Here is a 24,754-nt window from a genome sequence, read left to right as displayed (position 1 = left end):
TGAAGAGGAAAAGCAGAATTTCAAGTACTGTTGTAGACATTAAATGATTAATGGATAAGAGATATAACCAAAGATAATGATGCAATTAATAAAACACAATTATTTCAGCTGCTTACCGTGTAGCTTACTTCCATTTATATAGACTTTCTTTATATTATTACATAAATGGATATACTTCCATGTCATACTTCATTCCTTTGAAGAACCAAAATATGTATATATATAATGGGGACTTACAGAAGTGTCCAGTAAAAAGAAAGATTCTGTGATCACCTAGATTTACATCTGATTACAACTGCTAAATAGCAGTTATACAGCCCATTAGTGTCTTAAGTTGTGCTTACTTTCAGTACAGCATTTCAGAGGCCCAGCCAGTTTTCTCACCTGTCAATCACACTGTGGCCTTTTCCCTGACTTTCTAACTCATTTCTTAGTACACTGTAGCCTGGCTGACACCTTTCCATTGTATTAACTGCAACCATGAAATTGCATTTCTTCGGTAGCTCCCGAGCTTCCTTCTTTCCATGTACAGTAGCTGTGAATCACTTTCCTCCCTCGATTTAAGATGTAATAGAAACCTCTTCAAAGACAGAACAGCTCATAACTGAAGCTTAATGCTGATGTCAGATAATTGCAGTCATGGGCATACCGAGAAACCTTCACTGTCTTGTTCCAGTTTTTTTTCCCAGGAATTGCAGGTAGTTACAAGGCCAGACAATGTGTGTGCCTTGGTGGATGGTTCTGTATTATCTTATAGCTACAGTTTACACACAATGCCCAGTGCCACCAGTACCCACGGCTGTAATTCTTATCCACACATGCTCTTCTTATTTCTTACCATTTAATCTTCACTTTGAATGTCCATCTCACAGAAAGCTTGGATTCCTCTCCCCAGTCTTCAGATACTTACGTGAGGCTTAAAGGTGCAGTGGCAAGTTCAGTATAATCCACAGATGGAAAGTATGTTGTGAGTGAGAAATCCATTCCCTCTAGTTTCCATCTAGCATCAATGGGAAAGCAGCAGATAATGATGGAGAGCAAATCATTGCAGTGTTTGAACTTCAGTGGGATGAGTTCCAGCCTAAATGCTTTGGACAGAAATTTTTCTTTTGGTGTGGACCATGAACTGCTTAACATACTTATAGGTATTAGCTAAAAATTACTTCAAACAGTCACACCAGCTCTTTGCAAATAAGCTTTTCTCAAACCTTTTAATTTTTGAATTCTTAACTTTATAACAAGTCCATTCATCACTTTTCAAGAAATAAATATTCCAGTAAAGGGTAACTGTATTTGTCGAACCTGAATGGGATCAAAAAACCCTAGGGATGGTTAACTGAAAGACACTTACGTAGTTTTAAAAAAAGAAAAAAGCTATAACTAGTATAATCTGAACTAAAAATAGGGAGATTTAGCCAGACTACTTGGTCTAGAATCTAGGCTACATTTGTCACATGAAAATTATTTTGCAGGAAATCTCTATTGCTATTTGTTTCCGCTCAAGACAAACATTACCAGGCAGCTTTTCCTGTGGTTTTCTGTTCTGGACCTCCTGGCTTTGGCTTTGTAGAATGACAGGAAGGACATGGACAACTGAGGAAATACAGATACAAAAGTAAGTCAAAACATTTAAATCTGGAGCCAAACTAACCCCAAGTCCTGTCCAACTGAGGCAGATACTGAATAGTAGTGTTATTTTAAAAATGGTAAGGAGAAAATTATCCCCTCATATCTAGACAACTGTTCCCCTGTTTCCAATGTTTCTAGAATTATATATGTCAAATTTGCAATTGTACTTGTGATAAAACGTTGTACATGTATGATCAGTCTGAGGAGTGCCAGCTTACACCAACAGCACTGCATTCTATTGCCTTCTGGGGTACTCTTCACAAAGTGAGGGAATAGATACCCTACTCAAAGCCATTAACAGCTCTTGAAATCACTTTTGTTTGGAATCTTCTGTAGGCTTCACTGAGTTAACCTCAAACATTTACCAGAACAGCTACCCAGTCACAAGACTGCTGTGTACTGACATAACCCAGTTATTTCCTGCATGCAACATCTACACACAGAAGCAGGGCCTTTGGTGAGAAAAGGAGTATCTCAAGTAATGTATTCTGCAAAGGAAGCAGAAAAGAGAGAGTGCTGACAGAAGGGTGTTGGGAGAAGGCTGATGGAAGAACTGAGAATAAGTAAGGGGCAATGAGGACAATTAAGATGGCTTATTTACTGTCAGTGCATTGAGTGTCAATCCAGGTTCTTCAGTCCCAAATGAGGCACAGTTCCTGAAGGACACAGAAGCAGAACCAGCTCTAGCTGGCTACTTCTGATACAATATTTTAGCAGGGTAATTGTGTACCTAAATACAGGGTTGTGCTGCTGTGGCTGTACTGCTGGGATTGAGGATACCCTCAGCACCAAGGCTTTCTGGTAGTATTTTACACCAGGGTATGGTTTGATAGTTGTTATTTCTCTGTTCAAACATCCTCAAGGTACTGTTAGACATTGCAGTTACTGCTGAATAAACAAGCCTAAGTAAAAAAACAGAAATGAGCCCCCAAAAATACCATTTTTGGGGACAAACTTAATTACAGTAATTACACTTAATTACACTAATCTTAAAGCAGAAAAAATGATAGTACTTAAAGTGGAATAGCTTTTTTAACCAAGAAAAGACTCTTTCTCATAGTATCTGGACACTCTCCTGTGCTTTTTGGCTGACTCTGGATACAAACTATACATCTTGTTCCTAGTTCAGTGATGGACAAAATACAACCCTCCAGAATAAAAACCTCTGCAAACACACACCCATGAAAAAAAATAGTTGGTGACACAGCAGTTTGGGCTCATCTTCCATAATCTATCTAAAATTTTGACCAAAATATCTTGTATCTTCTTGTGAACTTTGGAAAAGCTCTATTGAAAAAATCTACTAGTACTCCGCTTTTGCATTTCAACTGGATTGAAGACACAAAGAAGAGGAATTTCTATCCTCCAGATCCCAAAGTATTCCAGAAGCACATGTAGCTATTTCCATTCTGTTCATTTGCTTTCACTGACCATGTGCATTCAAAGAAGCATCAGGCCGAAATTCCATTCTCAGTGGTACTAGCATTTGAATACAATTTTTTTTTTGTTTAAACGAATTGTTTTTAGCAGCTCATTATGCTCATAGATAAAAGATGCAAACCAGTCAAATCATAAATCCCTGCTATGCATCACAGACAATTATAAATCAAAGCTGACACAAACTCCCAAACTTCTATTGTGAGCTAACAAAAATCATTAAAGAAAGGATAAAAATTGTTTCATGAGTCATGACTGCCATATACAATAAGCTAAAAAAAAAAATATATATATATATATATAAAACAGGCAGCCAGCAACACTACTCCAGTGTCACAGTAGAAACATTGAAAAGAAGGATGGTCTTAAATAGAAACCACATCCCATTCACAAAAATGAGATCACATATGAATCTTGATTTAAAATTATTGCCATGATTGTCTTTTCCTCCTGTCCCTGTAATGGCCTTCTAAGATAAAAAAGTTTAGAAATTGGCTGCCTCAGCAGTTGTGGAGGTGATTGAAGGTCCTGCTTGGGGGCAGGATAAATCATTAGATGTCCAGGGAAGTGACCTTGAATCACTTTCCTTTGGCATACCCTTCATTTCCCCCTTTTTTAGTGAAATATAAAAAGAAAGAAAGGCCATGAAGAATCGCATTTGTATGTTATTGGATCTGACATCAATTAAATAATTCCACCTGCTTTATATCTTAGGTAAATAGGATAAGGAAAGGTAGGAGATTTTGTAGGGTTCCAAATTCAGGGCACTGAATCAAGCTTCCTGGGTTTCATCAGCATTCATAACCCCCTCAGTTTCATTTTACTCAGTCAAGGTTTTTGCTAGGCTCTTCTCAGATAATAGGCTCAAATTTCCCTGCCCTGATATTCTCCAGGTGAATACAACAGAGGAACTGCAGAAACACTGGGTGTTCTATCTGATCTCTGCTGAAGATACAAATAAGAGTAAACCTTCAAAGGACACACTGATATTTTCAGAGGGATATAACAAATCTCAGGTTTCTTCCCAGAAGGAGTTTGAGCAAGTATTTCCTCTGGCTTTACCAGAATTTGTTTTGTCAAATGCTTACTCATAATGCCGAGGGCAGTGGCATTAGTGGGAAGCCTGCAGCCTCTTTGTGTACACAATGTCCTCATTTCAAGCAAGCAAATAAGAGGGAATGTTAGCTGAGTTCTGTACAGTTCTACAGGAAATAAAAATAGAGTGAGAACTCTGATGCCTGTGTTCTTTATGAGAACTCCAATGTTCTTTGTTTAGTGTAGTAAAGCACAGACTTTCAAACAAAATGTGTCAGGTACAGATGAAATGGCTAAGGAAGTTTTTTTGCATTTTTCAGTAGTCTCAGATTAGCTATTCATGTTTCAATAAGCTCTTCAAAACCAAAGGGACATACCAGAGATAATTACCAGTTCCCAATTCCCCTTCACTTATCTGTCATGCAAAGTTTTAAGGTTTCCTTCCATTTTATGTACAGTCTCATAAAGAATGAGAATTTACCTGCAGTAAATCTGTTTTCCATCTCTGCCTGTGTATTAGCATTTCTTCAGAAACAGAATAATTTATTAACTGCAGGTTTTGATTTTTTGTTTATGCATTCCATGCTTGAATAAAGTTAAATATTATTTAAGGACCTGATCTGATCTCAGCCTGCCTACTGAAGTGAGTAGGAGTCTTCCTGTGGAGATCCAGCCCCCATGGATATCTGCCTACTACAGAATTATCACAGTGAGAAAAGAACCTCCTCTAAGCAAATCAGGCCGAGCTTATGGCATTAATAACTCCCTGTTTAACTTGGTGAATTCCTTGGAAATAAAGTAACTCAAAACACATTACCTTCTCTGGACACCAATTATTCTCTTCGCTTTTTCAGTTAGAGGAGATAACTGGAAATGGAAAAAATACTGAGAATTAGTCACATGAGACTAAGTCAGTCCACTAGGAATATTCGCTAGCAAATTCCACAGAAAAACAAAGTTTGAAGATGTGTAGTAAGAGGGATTTGTGAATGCAAATTCTAATGCTATTGTCATCATGAAGGTATGGGAAATTACAATAGAGAATTTTTCTATACTTCCTTATCATATTTGGTTATATCATTAGAAAAACAATAATCACTAAAATCACCATAGAAGAGACGAAAAGTTTTAAACATATGAAAGCCCTCACTGAACTTCCTGGAACTGAATTTATTTCTGTGAATATACACATCAATTAACCTATTTGTTTAGGCAGAACAAAAACAGTCTTTCTGTTTCAAACTTCTAGAGGGAATTGTCTCTGAATCTACAGCTTTTTGTATGAACTTTATATCTGTATGAAGAAAAAGAAAGCATCATCATTTTCAGAAAACCCAAAACACCATTTTGGTTAAATTATCAATAATCATTTTCCTCTCAGGTCCTACTAGTCCACAGTGACAAAGTGGTCACAGTACCAAACCTGACAAACTTGAAGAGTTTGGACAACACTCTCAGGCGCCTGGTGTGACTTTTGGGGTGCCCTGTGCAGAGCCAGGAGCTGGACTCGGTGATCCTGATAGGTCCCTTCTAACTCAGCATAATCTGCAATTCTCTGATTCTATAAGCTGATGTCTAAGTAGGAGGTAATTTCCTTTCAGCTGGGATGGGGGGAAATGTGGTGAATATCGATTTATTTCTAAGTGCCATTGAAGTAACCCTGAATGTTAGATTGCTAAAAAAAGGTAACTAATGATCAGCATGAATTCACTATCAGTGCTGCCTCTGGGGTGATGTGAGGCATAGCCCACAATCACTGGGGATGAGAGGCCTATGAAAAAGCTGGATCCAGCTTCTGGACAGATGTATACCTTCCCAGACTGAACTGAAAACCATTTCCATCAAGTAAACAGAGACACCTTGTACCTGCTTTCTCAGAGCTCTACATGAGGGACCTGACTAAAGTCTACCATTTAACCAGCAGCTACCAATTCCCAGAGCTTGTCAGCGTGCAGAGCACAGGGCGAGCTTGATCCCCGTTGAATTGCCCAAGCTGTGATTAAGCCCACAGCAATGAGTTGCCTTGCTCCTGGCAGGCTGCCACATCCACTGATTTCAGTGGAGAAAAGTTACAGTTAGAAAAGGAGGAGGCTGGCCTGGTGCCCACAACCCTCTTCAGCAGAGTTAAACCACTCTGCCCTACATTTGCAGGCACATCCGGCCCCAATCTGCCTGTGCAGGAACTGGAGAGCAGGGTACAAATGATGCCTTGTGCTGCAGGGCACGTGAGCTTGCACTCAACAGCCACTGATCCTGTACCTGCAGAATGGATACAACAGGAGTCAGGGATTTATGCAGAGAAACATGTGGCTCTGAGCAGATCCTGACTGAGAAAGAGCAGAGGGAAGGACTCATCTACATTGCAACTGCAAAGCACCCAGGGCTGACACACGTGGGCTCATCACTGCTCTTGACAATGTGAGTCAGTCATAGGAAAAGAGCAGTGGGGAATTTCACTTGGAGTTAAGATCGTAAAATGTCTTGCAGACAAGAATGGCAGAACTTACAGTTAAATAAAGGCACTTTTATCTGAAATGATGATGCTCTTTGAATTCAACCAAGAACAGACTCCTCTTTTTCCCCGCCAATGAGAATTTGATAGTCACTCGGTGTCACTGACGTCTCTATAAGACACCCAAAACTGCAAAATGATACAGAGAAAAGAGGAGAACATCTGTTCACTGTGTCCTGTATTTCTGTCTCAGACACACATCTTCCTAAGGACATGAACAATTACAATTCTATTATCTTTAATGTCTTCCTCATCGAATTTCACTCCATTGTCTGTCCCAGATGAGGTGTAGTGGGCAATAACATTATAAACTCTTCTTAATCCTGATGTTATTTCAGCCCAAATTGATTTACTGGGGATTCTGAGCTGACAAGCGTTAATATTTCCCATCAACAACTAAAACTCTACCTTACTTTATATTCTGTTATTTTAGAATATAATCTTAACCTATTCAAGTGTCTAGAGTATGAGTTTTTACAGTTTCAGCAAGAAAATCCCTTTTTAACTTCTAATGTACATTTCAATTTTCAGGTACTTTATTAAAACATATTTTTATTAATATGCTGTTAAAAAAAAAAGCTTTCTCTGTAATTATGTACAGGTTTAAAATCAGTAATTAATCACAGTTTCATATTTTTGTTTGTGGCATCATAGATTCTGTTCAGTATCGTGTATTTCAGGGATATTGAAACAGTTAAATGAAATGATGAAGTTATGACTTGCTATGGTGGTGTGGTGCCACCTTGTGAGGTTTCACCGTAAGTGCCTCTAACATGTTCCTCTGTGACTGCAAGAAATTGCAAGAGATTCCAACAGTGAGCCTGTTGACAAAGAGGAGCATGTGGTTATTGGTTAAGAAAAGAGCATTCAGCATTTTAAGTTTACATTAAAAGGGCATGAGAGGGCACAAAGAACTGCAGCAAAACCTCAAGTACTTTCCCCAACACAGATCAAATTACAGACATGAGTTAATTCCACTGAAGTCAGCAGTTACTGGAGATTAATGTGGAAGTAATGCAGATCAGATTTTGGCCTGAAGGCTGTTGCAAATCTTGCCTTACAGTATTTCCTTAAAAGAACAATTAAAATAAACAAGTTGTTTCTTACTTTTTGATACTGTTTTAGTTACTTTCACAACTCATTTTGTCCCCAAGATGCTTTAACTGTATATAAAGGAGAGATAACACACAGCTAGAGCTACTTTAATAGAGGCTTTAGGTAATGGTTTTCATTTTTCTTTGTCCATTTTTGAAGGAATATAGTAATGTCTCTTCACATTTAACACTTTTCTGCAATTCAAAATGCTTTTTAGCCAAATCCAAAACTGTTTTAAATCTGTATCTCCTTTACTGGTTCAGTTTCTTTTCATGTGGCCGGATAGTTCTTTTAGAGGAAGGCTGGTTGAAGACACACTTGCTAGAGAATCTGTTAGATTGTGCCAGTAATACAATTGCCAAAAGCCAGCTGGTTTGGTACCTCCTGACAGGATTAAATTTGCATCGTGCTGAACTACTCATTCAACAGTCTTGCTGCAAGAAAACTTTCAGTCACAAGACATCCAGCTACAGACAACTAAGAAAGTGCAAATACAAAGCTCTTCAGAAATCTATCCCTTACCTTTGCCATCAGCTGCCGTAACTGCTCACCCACCACTAGGCAATGCTGAAGTATTTAGTGCACGGACGGGGACACACAATGTTGCTCTGGTTTTTGTTACAGGACATGAACGTAAGTCAAAAAAATAAAGGCAGTTAGGACAGCTGCACACACTTATGCCTGCAGTATTCTGCAAGAACTCGTCTCTGTGGACAGGAACATTTCTTCACAATGTGCTCCTAATTTCTTTTTCTCTTTGTTTCTCAGCTCAGGTGGATGACTTCGAGGTCAAACATCTGGCTGTGAGCTCAAGTGTCTCTTAACTGCTTTGTGACATTTAGGTCAGGGAGGACACAGGAAAACAACACAGTGAGCACATTCCAAGGCAACTCTTCCTTTTAGAGGAGAGTATGATGCAACCAAGGAATGACACACAGTGCCAGGAAAACAGGAATTTTAACTAATAACAATCTTAAAACACAAAAGAAGGTCGATGTCAAAAGGAACTGACCTATGTCATCAGCACCAGATCCTTTTTGTCTGGATAATCTGATCCAGAATCTTGCAACTTGGTATTTTACAATATATCTTAATTGCATCCTCCTACACACCTCACACTACTTCCAGGATTAAATGTCTCTCTTGAAATAAATTTAATAAAAATTAGGTTGATACTTCAATTAATAGGAAGTTATTTTAACATAATCTCCCTTAATACCAATGTCCTGCAGATAGTTTGAATCAGCCAATATATCTAACAATCTGCTCAAAATGAAAAAGAGGCTTGAATCTCTTTTTACTCAATCAGAAATTAATAGTAGAATTGATTTCTGTTAATTTTAACTTGGGTGAGGGAATTCAGTTTTTAATTCCTTTATCCAAACAGAAATCAGTAGGAGGAAGCATTAAAATGCCATAAACATCACTGAACATGATTGGTCCAAGATATATATTAAAAATAAATGTTATTACTAACATGCAAGTGTCATTTTCACTGTGCTGTATACCTTGAATATCCAAAATTTCCATTGAAACTTTTACTGTACAATCATAGAGCTAGAGAAATATTTCTTCTTTATTCATAGTGTGTAATCTGAACAGCAAACTGCCCTGCAAGCTCACCACACAGAAGAGTTTCCAAGGTAGATAAGCATCTCCATCCCTACAGAAATAATAAAAGGGTTAGGTTCTCTACTTTAACAACTTCCTGTATAACACATTTCATCCTTTGAAAGATTTAACTTTATAGTAATTGGAAAAATGATCAGAAAGGAAATTAGTTTGTGGTCGGCCTAAAAATTCTCAAAGCACAACAGAATGCTTCAAAAGTTTTAATTGTGATGACTTTGATACAGAAGCCATGTAAGTGACAGAGCCCTTCTGTTGACTGTTAGAACAGTAATTAATACACATATGATTGTCTTCAGGCCCCAGTACCTAAACAATACTGGAAGTAAAAAAAAAACAAAATGATCTAGCTGATTTCCAGCTGGAGGGAAAAGAGAAACATAGAACTGCATTCATGCATTTTATGGGAGAGATTGCATAGCTTGTTTAGAAAGAAAATGTCTTTTCATGTCCTTAATAGTAGTTCTGTGCTTCTTCAACTTCTTCATGAGTTACAGATGACTGTGTTCCTCCATTCAACATTATCAGCCCATAGAATGGTAAAATGCAGGAGCCCCTTGGAGAATAAGGACACAATTTAAACATTTATCTTGGGAAGAAATGAATCACATATGCAGTTATCATATACAAAAGGCAAATATTTCAAGTTTTATAAGGACACAACAATCCATAAAATATTGGTTGAAGGTAAGCACCAAACCCAGCAGTTGCCATTTCGGTGGCTGAAAGGCAAACCTGGGCTGTGGTTGTCTTCAACACCAGGAGCTTGATCTTGACTGCAGTTCTTTCACCTCAGATATTTTCCATGCAAGATCCCCAGCTGTATGACACAGTGATAGAGGCATCTCATTATTTAAGGCCCATGCTTTCTTTCAAATACTCTTGGAAAACACACCAAAGCTAGTCTTTCTCTCAAGCTTTTTTTGGGTTTTTTTTGCACTTTTAAGAGCAGTATTAAATATTCATAAATATAAAAACTACGTGGAAATACCTTTAATAATATTCTGATTCTGACTGTAAAAAAAATGTTTTATTTGCTGCTGAAATAAGAGGGAGTTTTTAGGCTTTCCCTGGTAACTGTTATCATTCCCAAAAAAAAAAAAGGGGGGGGGGGGGGAAAAAAACCACAATCCAACAACCAACCATCTTTGCCAGAGTGCTTGGCCAGCAGTGAAGATAAAAATGTGACTGTTCCAAATATCCATTAGATCACATGATGCTTCTGTCTCTTTGCGGACCAGAATTATTTCAGTACTTTCTGCTAAGTTCTAAGAAGCCCTCATTAGAGGACCAAAGGCCCTGGAGTGCCTGAGATTCAGAAAGGCTGGACTGGCAGAAACATCTTCAGATTCTTATGTGGAAAGTACTGCAAAAGAAAGAAAAATATTAAGACATACAAACACATCTGTCACTATGCACAACATTTTCCTTTAAGTACACAAAGGAAGGTGTTGTGTAAAAAAATTTTACTTTCTTCTTTCACACTTTGAGAAGATTTAAATTTCATGCAAGAAAATTTCATCTTCTGAAAATTTTAGCTCAGGGGCCAAGCTCAATACCGGATTAAATCAGGTGTAAATTGCCCAATTTATTGGATGTCAAGTAGAGCTAAATGTTTCCCAATGGTACTTTTGCTATGGCACAGCTCTTGGGTTCTAAACAAGACAAATTAGGCAGGTAAAGTTTTTTCTCTTGTTGGGACAAAGAGATCCTGATTGTTATCCTCTATTTGCTCTGTGATACAGGCAAGCAGAATGTCTTACATCTGCCACAAGTCTTCAGAAGAGTTCCTGAGCATCTCAGAAGGACAGGGAGAGACAATTTAAAGAGGGTGTGCTGAAACCTCACTGCCTATAGGCAGCAAGCTCTGTTCTCTGTCATGACAGTATCAACTGTAAGTTTCTTTCCTGAGTGACTAAAATGAGAAGAGACTATTATGTATTTTTGTATGTAAATTCTGCAATCTTGTTGCCTACTCTGAAAGAAAACCTTTTTGGAACATTCGAGAGGCTGAAGGGTTCTGGATGCACACTTTTTGGATTTTGTTTTACCAAAAGAATACTCTAACTTAATTACAGCTATTAGATTTGAATCAGAAATTCACTAAAGGACACTTGTGGTGTGTATTTGGAGGAGATAAAATTTCATATTCACCATAGGGACCTTTGTCTCCAGGAATTTATTCAATGTGGGTGACAGTAAAAGATATGCTGTATAGCAGCCTGGCACACCAGCCTAAGTACTGTGAGAGAAAGCAGATAGTGATGCAAATAGTTTACTAGCACTAAGGTTTTTTAAATAAAAGAATTATAAATATCTTGTTCACAATTCAAGAAATGTTTAGGGACTATATTAATACAAGCTCTTAAAAAAATAACACCCATACAGGTAATATCTAGGAGCTAAAAATCCATAACATTGCATGTGAAAATATTTGAGGCATGACTCCTCAAAAAAATCCATCAAAATCCACCTAACTGGAAATCTATTTCTATTTTGAATAGCCAAAATTTCCATTGAAACTTTTAGTGTACAACCGTACAGATAGAAAAATATTTCTCCTTTATTCATAGTGTCTAATCTGAACAGCAAGCTGTTCAGATTAAAAAATTCTATTTTTTTATCAGAGTGTCACTTTGGCCTTTGAAGATTCAGCTTTTTACTAAGAAGCAGCTGAAATACTCTGTGAAAAATACTGACAAAAATTATTTCCTTCCACTGTTTCATTGCTAAGCATCTCTTGCCAGTTAGTCGCCAGTTCTACTATTAGTCCTTAAGAACTAATTAATCTGTATGTTGGGACAGTCTCATGAGATGCACATTCCCTATAAGGGACCTTCCTTTACTTCAGCATTTGGTAGGATTGGAGTCACAACATGAACTGGTGTATGGGCCAAGGCCCACAAAGGTTTCAGAAATGCTGCATTTCCAATGCCATCATCTTGTTTAATGTGTTGTTTCCCTGTCTAGTTCTGGCAGCTCCCAGGTATTACTGATGCCATATTCCTCTCAAACCCCATTACATACTGTTACAGCATGCTTCACCCTCAGGCATTCAAATAAGCTGAAACTTGGATGATTTATAAAACAATTTCCTGTGCAAAACGTAACCAGTCTTGTAGAACAGAACACTCAGCTAATGCCAGCTCAAACTGCCAGTGCTTCCATTAAACTACAAGCAGCTTCTTAATGATAACAATTTTGAGTGAAATAAAACTACTGGGATCAAATTTTCTGAACTAGTAACTGTCATTATCATTTACAGCTTAGTCCAGCTTCTGGGATAACAGCCAGCTGCATAGATCTTCCCTGGTTAATGATTAACAGTGTTTTCTTCTAGTCTGGAAAAAATTCCTCAACGACAGCAGTGCAAATCAAGCAACAGACTTTACTGCATCTTCATTTGCCTGACAGCAGCACAAAACTGGCAAAGGATGTCTGTAGGAGATTAAACCTACACAGGGTCATTAAGTAAAGGTTTGAGAAAGGAGCGATGAGATAAGAAAAATCAGTCAATGTAGAGTGGATGAATTTCAGCTCATACCAGGTCAAAGTCTGGATCATGGTGCGAAACTTAACGCCTGCTGTGTATGTTAAGTAGGCATGATAATTTGACAGCTTAAAAGAACCCCAATGTGTGTAAAAAAAAGTGCTTTAAAACCTGAGTACACATTGCTATAAGAATCTGGCCTTCAAAGGTTTTCCACAGAGTAAAGAAGGTATTCCTCCTCAGCAACTTCCAATCTCATGTTAATGATGATGATGATTATTTACAGCTGGATGAAAGCTCTCACTGTTTGTCACAAGCTGGGTGAGCACCGGTCCTATGTAAGGGAGGAGAGAGAACAAAGCATTCTATGGCTTTGTACAGATCACCTGCTCAAGCAATGGCAGAGCCAGGGATAAAACTTAACTGCCTGTAATCCTACATTTCCTCCTTTTACAATATGAAGAGGTGGCTTTGGTGGGGAGAAAAGGAAAAAAACAGAGTAAGAAATCCTTTACTACAGAAAAAAATCATCCAGGGCCTTGTAAGTTATTCAGCATTTTCAAAGGGCTCACATACCAGCTGACAGGAGGGTATTCTGGGATCAGATGTTCAGAAATATTGACTGTCCAAGGCTTCACAGCAAAATCCCTGCAAACTGCAATTACTCAGCATCTCCAATTGCTTACTGGCAATCATTTTCAATGTGGCTATTGCTTTGGTTCCTAGGTGTTCTATTTTAACAGCTGCTAAGCGGCTGGAAGTGTAAATCATTAGACTCCTGTGCTTCCTTGAATTTAAATTCTGGAGTGCATTCAGCTGAGCACAAAAAGTGGAGATATGCAAAAACAAATGAAATTGTGACTGTTTCTGGACACTGCTGGGTTGGTATTTCTTCCACATGTCTGCTTAAGATTTCAAGTGGACAATTTATTGTGGGTGAAAACATGTTTTTATATATTTTTGCAATAGTAAGAAGCTAGTTCAGTTTACCACTGACATATAGGGTTGGTGACAGGTCTGCTATTAAGACACTTCCTGTGCTTTGCATGCTCTGTATTAGATTACGCAGTGAAGCTGCACAGCCCTGCCTGCCCTTTGGCTGCACACAGCCCTAGACTATCACTTAAGACAACCATTACAGCTGAAGACTCAGAAGAGAAGAACATGAGAGACCAGGAATAGAGCTGGAGATTAATTCACAAAGATATAAGAAAGCATTGTGTCAGTAACTGAATAGGTAACGTGTCCGAGACTGTTATGGCACAATTGAACTTCATGAACAGGAACTGGGTTTTTTGTAGTGAGAGATCAGCTACAGGAATTGCACTCTTGTCCCATGTCACAAAGTCTGTCACATGCTGGCAGGCACTGGCTATTGCCACAGAGTGCTTGTTTAGGTTCAGTCCCAGTCAGACTTTGGTGTACCTATTGCAGCAATAAACTTCTATGAATCCATTCCAAAAGTCAAATCACTCTCTCTCTTTAGAGTGCAACATTTACACAGTATTTTAAAAATTAGAATAAGTTCCTCAGAACATGAAGTTCAGTACTAACAAATATGTCAGTCTGTGATGCACTGCATACAGGAAAAATAGGACTAACAATGTCCTAAAAAAATAAAATACCTTTACAGGCAAAATGAACAGTAAACCACAGTAAGGCAGAGGTATCAAATCTTCCATATAGATCGGTTTGGATAAAAGTAGTCTCATGATCCTGTCACTTTCTTTTCCTGCAGCTGTTAACTGTTTAAAACAGAAACCAAACTAGAGAACCTACACGTTCTCTTCTCAACTCTGAGACTTTTTTTCATTACACTCTCATTTTCCAATATAGCTTCAAAGACACATGTTGCTGAACCATGAGAAGCATCAGATTCTTCAGAGATTCTAATATTTTCTTTACATATATTTCCAGCTAAGAAATGGTTTTCTTTGTACTGTTATCCCCATAGAAGCTGCTGTTATATAGAAGCTGCCTGGTCAGAGGCTCTAAACCAGTATTTTGGTTAGGAGGTGGAAGGAGACCCTTTTTTATGTCATTAGGAGCTCTTAGGCCTGAGGACTTCAGAGATGAATTCCATGACCCAGCTAAACTCCTGAACCTGAAAAGAGGGAGAAGATTTCTCTTGAAGCCAGGGATGCAAAACATCTGCCTTAAACATGCACATTGCCATCTCAGACATGAAGGAGGTTTCTTGTCACAAGCATGGATCCAAGTATGTGTGTTTAAACTGAGCAACTGGATGCTCAGTCTTCCAACCCTTGGCAGCCTCATCCTTTGATTTCGTTGGTACTTTCCACTTTTCTCTTACCTAATCTATAGTACTTCACATCTCAGTTCATCCCACTTTTTACTCATCATGTTGCCCTGATGAATACCCAGATCAGTGGCTAAATCAGTGGGAAAACACTCAGTGATTTTCACTCATTTCCTCATCTTCTCAAAACATCACAAAACTGGAAAAGAAGAAAACTTGTGACAGTCATTCCACTGGCAAACATTCCTCTCTGCAACTTTCTCAGGAAATGACTGGACTGCATAGCATCCTCAGCTTGGAATTCTCAGTCAGCAGTTTGCAAGCCTCTACAACACAGCAGTAAAGTCAGTCATGGCACAGGAAACTTCTGAAATTGCAGCTTCTGCTGAATCTTCAGATCTGCCTTCAATTCTTCACATTTGATCACTGTTCTCTACTGGATTTGTAGGTGCAGCAGAGCCTTTTGATTGATTAAAGGAAACCCTACCTGACCCCAGCAGCTTCTACACAAATAGCAGTATAAAGGAAATGTTTTCTTAGCTGGAAATATCTGTAAACAAAATACTAGAATACCTACTGAGCTGAGCCTCACCATAATGATGATGTGTATCTTGTTCTAAAAGGGTTTCCATTGATACACTTGATTAGTCAAGGAACACCTGAAATGTATAAAAGACTTTCACATTAACTTTGAGCGTCTCCTTTCCAGAAGCTGATGTTTCTCAAGGTTCACAGGAATCATGGGCTCCTGGCTTTGTTGTCAAACCCTTTAACGTCTTTTCTCAGAAACTTCATTCATGAAAGAAATACTATTCTGTGTTCTGCAGGACACTTTAAAGTTCTTCAAAAATCACTCTCACTCTCTCAGATCAAACAGATCAATGTGTTTCCATGTATATTTGTAACATGTATACAATATTTACACACATTCCTATGCAGACAGCTGGGATCCTTGCTATGGGCTTAAGAAAAAAACGAATTTGAGCTGATAACAGATCAAAATATTTTCCTGAACCACAGCAACAGGGATGGAGGGGCAGGGAAGGTGATAACTAAAAGTCATTGAATTCTTAGTCTTAAATTAGGAGAGAACTGGAATATGCCCTATAAAAGTAAACTGAGTTAGGTAAGACGTCATCCCCTAGTCAGATCTCTAGTAAAATACTTATGTCTGACACTTCTTGTATTAGACTGCACAGTGATATCCTAGAAAAATACCTGGAAGTATGCAAGAGACTCCCTTTTTCTTAAAATAATACCTGAGAAAGTCCGGTGCCTTGGAAATCATGTTTTCAAAATCTGCAAATCCTAATTTCCCATCACCATCCATGTCAGCTTCTTCTATCACTTTCTCGCAAACCAGAGTGATTTCCTCTGCTGTCAGCTCTTCCCGGGTCAGCTTATTGAGGGTTTTTTCCAAGTCTGCTTTACAAATGAAGTTATCTGTGTTAAAATCTAAACAACAGAAGAACCAAAGATCACCAAGAGTCCTACTTGTTTTACTCCAAACACAAAAAGCACAAAAAGCACACCAGAGCACCCCCATACAGTACCATAGATCTTAAAGGCATAGATTGCTTTAAGCTCTCGGGGAGCCATTTCACTGAGCACGGAGAACATATCCACAAAGTCATTGAAGCTCAGGCTCCCCTCTCCATCTTCTGAGAAAGACTCCACAATCCTTTCTTTGAAGGGATTCTCCTGTGAAAGACATATATAGATGGGTATTTGGAAGATAAAAAAACCTGCAGACTTCCTGATAATGAATATTTAATTGCATGGTTGGCTCTTTGAAGACAACTTTTTCTTTTTTTTTCCCAAAAATACATCAAAAAATTTACATTTGTATGCTTTGGCAGGAAGTTTCAGCAGTCCTTGCTACTGCATAGTAGCACTTCTGGCCTTTTATTTTCTCTGGTACACGTCAATGTCCAACCTGTGGTTGGACTATTAAAAATCCCAGAGATTTAAATGAAATTTAATCTCCACAGGAGATGATCCTGAGATCATTTCTAGCACCCTAGAATACAACAATATTCTAAAACAACAAACACACAAGCAAGCATAAGAAAAGCTGCTTTATTACGCCGAAAGCCAAACCAAATGTTTTTATAGTAAAAACCCAACATCTTTCTCACAGCTATGTAAAAAGCCTAACACTAATTTGTAACTGTATCTATAAAACTCTGAAAATCAATTCAATTCAGTTGAATAGGAACAGAACACAAACATCACTTGGGCTGTGAGCAGCATCTCATCAAAGCTGTGCTACAGATCTTATCTGAAGCCAAGACACTGATTAACATATTGATCCATAAATATAAGCAGCTGTTGTGGTGCATATCAAGTTCACTATTTTTAATATGCATACAGCATTTTGTTTGGCTTTAAAATGAGAAGTACTGTGAAAGCTCAGAAGTTCAATCATATATCCATTTAATTTCTTTTTTTTTCCTGTAAATTTAATTACCCAACAGGTATTCATAAACCATCCAATTATTTTAAGTGAAATTTCAAAAACCAGCTGTATTTGAGAGACAAATGACCAGAAAATGTTATTTTTCAGTTTACTTGAATTCTTTCTTGATAATTCACACATAGAACAAAAGCATCTATAGAATACATTTTTGGCATAACTGTGGAGACTGAAAAAATAATGGCCAGGAACAAGACTGTTTTAATGGACAGGTGAAGTAGGGACCACGGAACCGTAGGCTCAAATGACAGCCCATTAAAGTAGTCAATACTAAATACAAATTCTCCTGCAGGGTTTGATGACTGAAGAAATTCCATGATAGGGAACAGGCGTACAGATTTCAAAGGACAGGAGATTAATAAGTTCACTGTTCAGATGAAGACAAAACCAGGCCAGATAAAACAAAAATAGAATAGAAAAGAGGGGTTCCTGAAAATAAAAAGACAGCTGCCTCAAAAACCAGCAGGGGCACATCTCTCCAGAGCCTCAGAATGAAAAACAACACCCCAGAACCAGGCAGATGGCTGAGAGAACCTCACTGTAAAAGGATATGCAGGGATCACTCATGTCTCGTGAATGATGTGTAGGTACAGCAGGTGTGCATCTGTGGGTACTGCTCTGGTTAAAGTATCTCACTTAAATGCCTGGAAATGTGCCTGGAAATGTTTGTGGAATATACATTTACCTGTTTGTAGGATACACGTGTACCTGTTTGTGAGATACACACACAGAGACATGCAGACAAGAACAATTGGTTCTATTGTTTCAAACTGCCAATTTAAAAATAAGCCAAAGTAAGATTCATTTGGGTTGAAATATATGAAAAGGCCCATTTTCTTCCTAAAAGCACACAGAAATGGTGTGTTATATGTTTAATATTTGAGAATGCCAAATATCAGAATGGACATCAAAACATGTTAGAAATTTATTTTTCATTTCTAAAATGCTGTATAGCTTTCTTTGGAACAAACCCGATCAGAAGGAGGTGGCATGGTAACAGCAGTAAACTGACATCTTAGAGGCAGCATTGGGTAACCAACCAGGTGCACACAGATGCAAATATCCCTATCAGCAGTGAATATCAAGCCCAGGACTTTGTGCATTAGAAAGGCAGGATCTCACTGACTCAATAAGCATATTGCAGTTGCAAAAGATGAGTTATTTATTTGGCATGTCAGAGATCTTGAAAATACAGATGAAAATTAAGAATGAATTAAATGGACCTAAGCATACTTCTTAAGTAACTCTTTGCCAAATGGATCTCTAAAACCAAAATGAAAAATAAAATCTTTCCTCATATTGATTTCTTTCCTTTAACTTTCTCATATTATGTGTCTTCAGGCAGTATATCTGTGGCTTACACAATGGAAAGTATTAGCTTACCTTCACAGATACTTTTCACATCCTTTCTGTAATTTCATTACCTCTACTCTAAAGAGCACAGATTAGGGTTCCATCATATTTAAAGGAAGAGCCATGGGGGAAGGGAGCAAAGGAGAAAATGATATTGTTCTTTCCTAGATTGCTTGGGAAAAGCACTAATTGTTGAAAAAAGAATCCTTTTAAAACTAGAAACTTACACTTGTCTTAGAAATCTTTTACTGTACTTTCATGATAAAAATGAGAGAGGAGACAGAAACAATAAAGAATTGCTGTAGATACAAAAATGCTGCTAGCAAGGATTTTCTTGCTATTTTCTAAGCCCGTGAGAGACTTTTCTCTCTCACAGAAGAGGTAGCAGAGTATGTAAACAACCAAACACCTGCAGCCTTGAAAATTCTTGTTTATGGTACAGTAGAAAAATATTTTGACAATGGATGTTTTAGGATTTTAGCCAATCACCCCAAGGGGTGGCTGATCCTTTGTCCAATTAGACTATGAAGAAAAAAGTCTATAAAAGAGTTTGTAAAATAATTAAATAAATCAATCTTGCTGCACAATTCCTGCCTGCTGGATCTTCTCTCCTCCTCCTACGGCTGTGAGACACGGTGATATACCCTAGGGTTGCAATAATAAATTGCTATAACTGAAAAACAACTCTGCTGTTTTGCAGATTGATGTTGTGCCATCCATCTTTGTAAGGAATACTTCTTTTACTCAGATAGTTGTGTTTCTGTGCATTTTTAAATCTCACACAGCATCTATTCCAACATATAGACTTATAACACCTTACAAGAAAACACAACCATTTGTTTTCTAACAAACTATTAGAGAGTTTATTCCTGAGATTGCAGCTAAATCACCTGTTATATTCCCCTGTCCTCTAGTTTCCATCCCAGACTCTAGGAAAGCACTTCAGTGGCCTTTTGCCTTATCTGTTTTGTAGCTTCAGGAAATAATTTCAAGCATCCAGTCCTATTCCCACAAGCTGACTGCATTTTGGAAATAAAAGGTTTCAAGTGAAGTTTGAAGATAGGCCAAAATAATTAGGTTGGAGATATGGAGAGTCATTACAAAATGCTACTTAATTCTCATATCCACAGAAACACAATGATGATACTCTCTTTTGTATTTGAATGTAAGTCCCCACTGACTTTAGAGAACATATCTCAAAGCACAAAGCAGTCTGTTTTGCAGACTACTGAAAGTCTGAATCCTTTTGGATGCTTTAATCAGGACTTTTTCAGCAACAGTAAAAAGCTAACCTTTCTCAAATTTCAGGAGTTATTAAAAAAACCCCAGAACATTAACTGCTATTAGACAAACATTAATATAAAAATGGCTAAATTGTTCATTACCAAAGCTCCATAGGAAAGACTGGTGCTTTAGAAGGGAAGTATAATAAATCCAATAGCAAATTGTTCCTGGAGCAGATAAAAGCAAGTTTCTTTGCAGGGTTTTTTTCTTAATTTTCTTCTTCCTCAAAATCAATAACTTGGGTTTTATGTGTCTGTGATTATATTAACGTCATCAAACTTCTCTGCAGTGCCTGCAGGGTACTGTTTAAGAAACTCCTGCAGAAACTAAGGCTAAGATAGAGCTAAATTGATATGTTAATGTCTTAAGAGCAAAGACCATTTCGTTCTGTCAGAAGACAGAAGCACAAGCTCAGCAGTGACTCTTTACTGAAGTCAAAACAGCCAAATAATGAACGATTCTGGCTGTGTACAGAATTGCTTGAATATTACAGAACTTAACAGTACGTCATGGGACAATAAGGCATTGTGACAAGAACTGATTCCTAACTGTGTCAGGGAACTTCACAGACAATGCTGCAGATTCTCAGGGAGGTGCAGGTCTGGGGTTTGACAGAGAGAAAACAGCCCTCACTTATGACACCTGGAGCACACACAGTTGAGATGCTTGGGTAAAAAGGGACTTCAGAGAAGCAAGGAGAGTGGTCTGAAGGGAGTAAAACATCCCATCATAACTAGAAATAGCTAACAGAATGCAGCCAAGGATGTTAAGATGAGCTAGAGGCAAAGATTGGCCAGAGTAGGGCTGGGGCTTGGGAAGAATAGCACCCTGCTCTCTCAGGTGTCATTTCCCATTACATGGAAAGCTTTGAACCTGAAGACTCACTGAAATCACTTCTAAAACCTCATCCTATTAACACTGTAGGAAGTAGTTTTATTTTGAAGCAACTTGCATGCATTCATGTTTAACCTTACTAAAAATAGGGTGCTAACATTAGTTCTGAAATGTGCAATGGAGTCACTGTTCCCTTTGTGTCCTTCCCGTCTCCTGTCTGATTCCTGTGCCTGCTGCCCATCGCATTTCAGCAGTGGATTTATGAACTACCTCCCTCACTCCCCAGCTAATGACAAGGCCTGCGAGGATCAATGAAGTTCCTGTGTGAGCCAAAACCCAGAAAGCAACAGACTGTAAAGGGAGTGAAACAAAAATGGTTCCCCTCCAGGAGCCCTTTGCTGCCCAACTCCTGAGAGAAGGATTGCTCAGCGCTGCAATACCCACAGACAGCCCACACTCTGGGGGAAGAGGCAGACAATTTGAGATGTGGGTATGGACATCCACCCACTGCTACCAGTCACAGGGGTCTCTGGCACCAGGTTATATTGCCACCTGCAGCTCTGTGGAAATGACAGGCATAATGTGACTGAAATCAGTTTTAATTTGAAAAAAATATCACTTTTGCTTTCTCACTGATCCCACACTGAACAGCCAATATCATGGCTACAGTTTTGCAATATTAATTACTGCAATCTCACAGGTGTCCAGATGCCCCAAAGTTAATTTATTAGACTGGTGCCTGTGTAACCAAGATTGTCCAAATTAGAGAACAGAGACTGCAATGAAACTGATGGACTAAAGTAGCTCTGTTAACTTCAGTGTAATGGTAGACCTAATCAACTTAAAGTACCTTTCCCTTCTTTACTTATTTATTTCTTGTCCCGACTTTCAAGTTCTAAGAATCAGGAGTTAGTGAATAATTCATTACCAATTAAAGTGAATGACCATCAGCATTTTTTTTCCTTGAAACACAAAAAACCTGGCTCAAAACATTAATGCATGAGGTAAAGACCTTTCTTTATTGTAGCAGAATCTAATTTAGAAAAGTGCATTATTGATTCTATCCGTTTGTCAGAACCTGCAGTGGTATTGAGCTCAACATTGCCAGTAACTAGAAATGTAATGTGTATATGAAAAAAACCAGGTGCATTGAAATTAGCACTAATTTTATTAGAATTCAATAGACATTCAGGTCATTTATTTCTATTTTAGGATGTAAATGTTGGCTTTGTCTTCACCTTGATGAAAATTTACCGAAGAAACGAAACCCCATAATGATTTTTTAGGCAGTCTGGTCAAGTTGCAAAGGTTAAATATTTTCTTTTTCTTGGTATATGAGCTGGAGTTAGTACGTAGCTCATATAAAAAAAAAAATAAACTCTTCCCCCTCACCCCCATCTGCACAGGTGCACACAAGATGCTTCATGACCAAGATGGACCCCAGTTTATAACAAAGATCCCAGGCATTTTAGTATCTTTTAGTGTCAATGCTTTGAAAGAGTTACGGAATAAGACCTAGTCTCCTCTTACTGTGATTTTACTGAAAACAAGCTCAGTAGCTATTGAAAGCCCTTTTCTCTGTGAGCTCCTAGAATTCCTGAAATAAATTGAGTGGTTTGACACCAATATTTCTAAGGTTCTTCTACAGGCTTATGAGACCTGAGAGAGGATCTGTATAAAATTCAACACTAAATTTGTCCTGTTATTTTCATAAAGTCAAGTTCCATTACCCTGGAGACATCTTCTAACGCAGTGTCAGAAAGGCTCATAGACTTGTGGTGCGAGAAGATAGATTATGATCCACTTCATGTATGGAAGTCTCTTAGGAAGTCTATCATTACCACCTAAATTTGCTAAGCTAGCAAGATATGCTCCTGTATCTCAATCTAAATATGATCCTGTATAAAATTTCTGGTTTGTACATCAGCTTAAGTACCAGACCTTCCATCTCTAAAGTTCTCATAGAATGAACTGTTCCTTAAGTGTTCAGTCCTGTATCACTGAAGCCAGAAAGACTCTGTATGATCATAATTTCTCACTTCCTTTTCTAAGCTTAGCCTTGATTTGTCACAAAGCAAATCTCTGCCATCTGGCAGTTAAACTCCGAGGAATCAAAGAACTGTGCCAAAGGATTTCATATTGTGCTATCAAGATCCCATAGATGATAATGTAAACCCTAAGGAATACCAATGCCATTAGAAAAAGCATAAACATATTTTGCTGAAGAAGCCCGTGCTTACTGTGAAAAAGAATTCTAAATTATTTCTCAGCTTCTTCAGAAACATAAGCTGTCCATAGGCATCTGCTGAATCAGAGTCTGAAGAATAACTGAAGGATAAAACTTTTCCAAGGTTTTCTATTGAATTAAATGCTTGTATGTGTTTAATGTTTCCATTTATATGAAATGCTGGTCAAGCACTTTTTAACAAACATAAATCAACAAAATGTGCTTCTTGTTCAATGAATTATGTTGTCCCAAAATCAAACACACAACAAGTGTGGTATTAAAGGAACAAGGAGTTCCGTGAACTTCAACTTGAAATCTAATTTAAATGTTTTTCATTTCATGTTGACTTAGCGTCCTCCACAACTGAATTTCTAAAGCACTGTTTCTGCTTGTAAAATATCAGATATTTGAAAAAAAAATACAACACTAAGGAAGAATTTCTAGATCATTAAAATTATGTGACCTTGTATCAATTGCAAGGTTTTCATCGCATTGTTCTTAAAAAGCTTAATAATTCTTCACGCAGCTATCAGATTGAACACATAGTTGTTTCCACATAATAGTAATTTATAGCTATCAATTGATTAGCATACATAAAAAATAGACTGTGACAAAACACAATTCAATGAAGTGTTTAAAAAATAAATGCTAAAAATCCACATTTGTCCTGTTAAAACCATATTAAATTGTTGAATTGAGAATAAAAACAAATATTGTCTCAATTTTTTTTGCACTGATTGCTTTATACCTACTGCTTCTCTCATTTGCAGTTACATGGACTGTTTCTCCACTTCCTATCATGTAATGTCTCCATGAAAATGAAAACTCCTGATAATTAAGAAAAATAATATTAATTGTGCTTAGGTAGCTGAGAAAAAAGGGGAAAACCTTTACTTTTTATCAGCAATATTCTGCATGCTGCTAGCAAATTTCCTATGAACACACTGAGATAAGAACTTCGGATTTCTAACCAGTTCTTCACACAGAGATCCCTGGGGGGGACGTGGCTTCTATGGGGGATATACACAAAGGGCAACGATAGCTAAATTTAATTCTGTTTCCTATTCATTTCCTTTAACATCTACCCCAACTATCTCTGCAAGAAAGACATTCACCTAAATATTTTCCAGTTTCTGGGTTTGGTTTTGCCCTTGAACAGTAGCAGGAAGGGGAAGACCTCAGCATGCCAGAGTGCTTCTGGATATCAATCTTGGCAAAAAGTCTGGCAGACGAGCTACAGAAGTTAATATACCGTTTGTAAGCAGTCAGAAGTGATACCTTTAGCTCAGGCATGTTTATTATAAGCTGCATAGGTAGTTTAACATCTGGGTCCTTTGTATAGTCCATGGGCACAACGTTTGGTGCCATTTCATGGTATCGGCCGTGCAACCTGTAAACAAGCAGAAACAAACAGCCAATAACCAATTTTAAATAACCAATTCCATTCAGACAGTAATCAGATACAAATTTGTTTTGCAGCTCTAATTGTTGTT

General features: G+C 37.9%; 1 protein-coding gene and 1 long non-coding RNA gene across 13 annotated transcripts in view; both read right to left on the bottom strand.

Annotated features, from left to right (window-relative positions):
* Nucleotides 1–6: 6 nt before the first annotated feature.
* On the bottom strand, nucleotides 7–10,359 carry LOC108449345. Of its 2 annotated transcripts, XR_001865509.1 has the most exons (3): nucleotides 4,919–10,359; nucleotides 1,516–1,593; nucleotides 7–1,088 (listed from the first exon to the last, which is right to left on the bottom strand). It is a non-coding gene; the product is annotated as an uncharacterized LOC108449345 (long non-coding RNA). The 2 variants fall into 2 exon arrangements; XR_001865508.1 differs by lacking the exon at nucleotides 7–1,088 and having other exon boundaries at nucleotides 1,183–1,593.
* A 69-nt stretch (nucleotides 10,360–10,428) lies between these two features.
* Nucleotides 10,429–24,754, bottom strand: part of CIB2 (calcium and integrin binding family member 2) — a 39,866-nt gene continuing 25,540 nt past the window's right edge. For all 11 annotated transcript variants that reach the window (XM_017745207.1, XM_017745210.1, XM_017745212.1 and 8 more), the window contains 4 exons: nucleotides 24,540–24,651; nucleotides 16,641–16,788; nucleotides 16,347–16,542; nucleotides 10,429–10,703 (listed from right to left, as the gene is read on the bottom strand). In XM_017745207.1, the coding sequence (XP_017600696.1) occupies nucleotides 10,682–10,703; nucleotides 16,347–16,542; nucleotides 16,641–16,788; nucleotides 24,540–24,629 (456 nt within the window). In that variant the 5' untranslated portion in view covers nucleotides 24,630–24,651 and the 3' untranslated portion in view covers nucleotides 10,429–10,681. The remainder of the gene's footprint in view (nucleotides 10,704–16,346; nucleotides 16,543–16,640; nucleotides 16,789–24,539; nucleotides 24,652–24,754) is intronic.

The sequence above is a fragment of the Corvus brachyrhynchos genome, unplaced genomic scaffold (assembly GCF_000691975.1).
Source record: "Corvus brachyrhynchos isolate BGI_N302 unplaced genomic scaffold, ASM69197v1 scaffold309, whole genome shotgun sequence".
Lineage (NCBI taxonomy): Eukaryota > Metazoa > Chordata > Aves > Passeriformes > Corvidae > Corvus > Corvus brachyrhynchos.
This window is presented reverse-complemented; position numbering and strand designations above follow the sequence as displayed.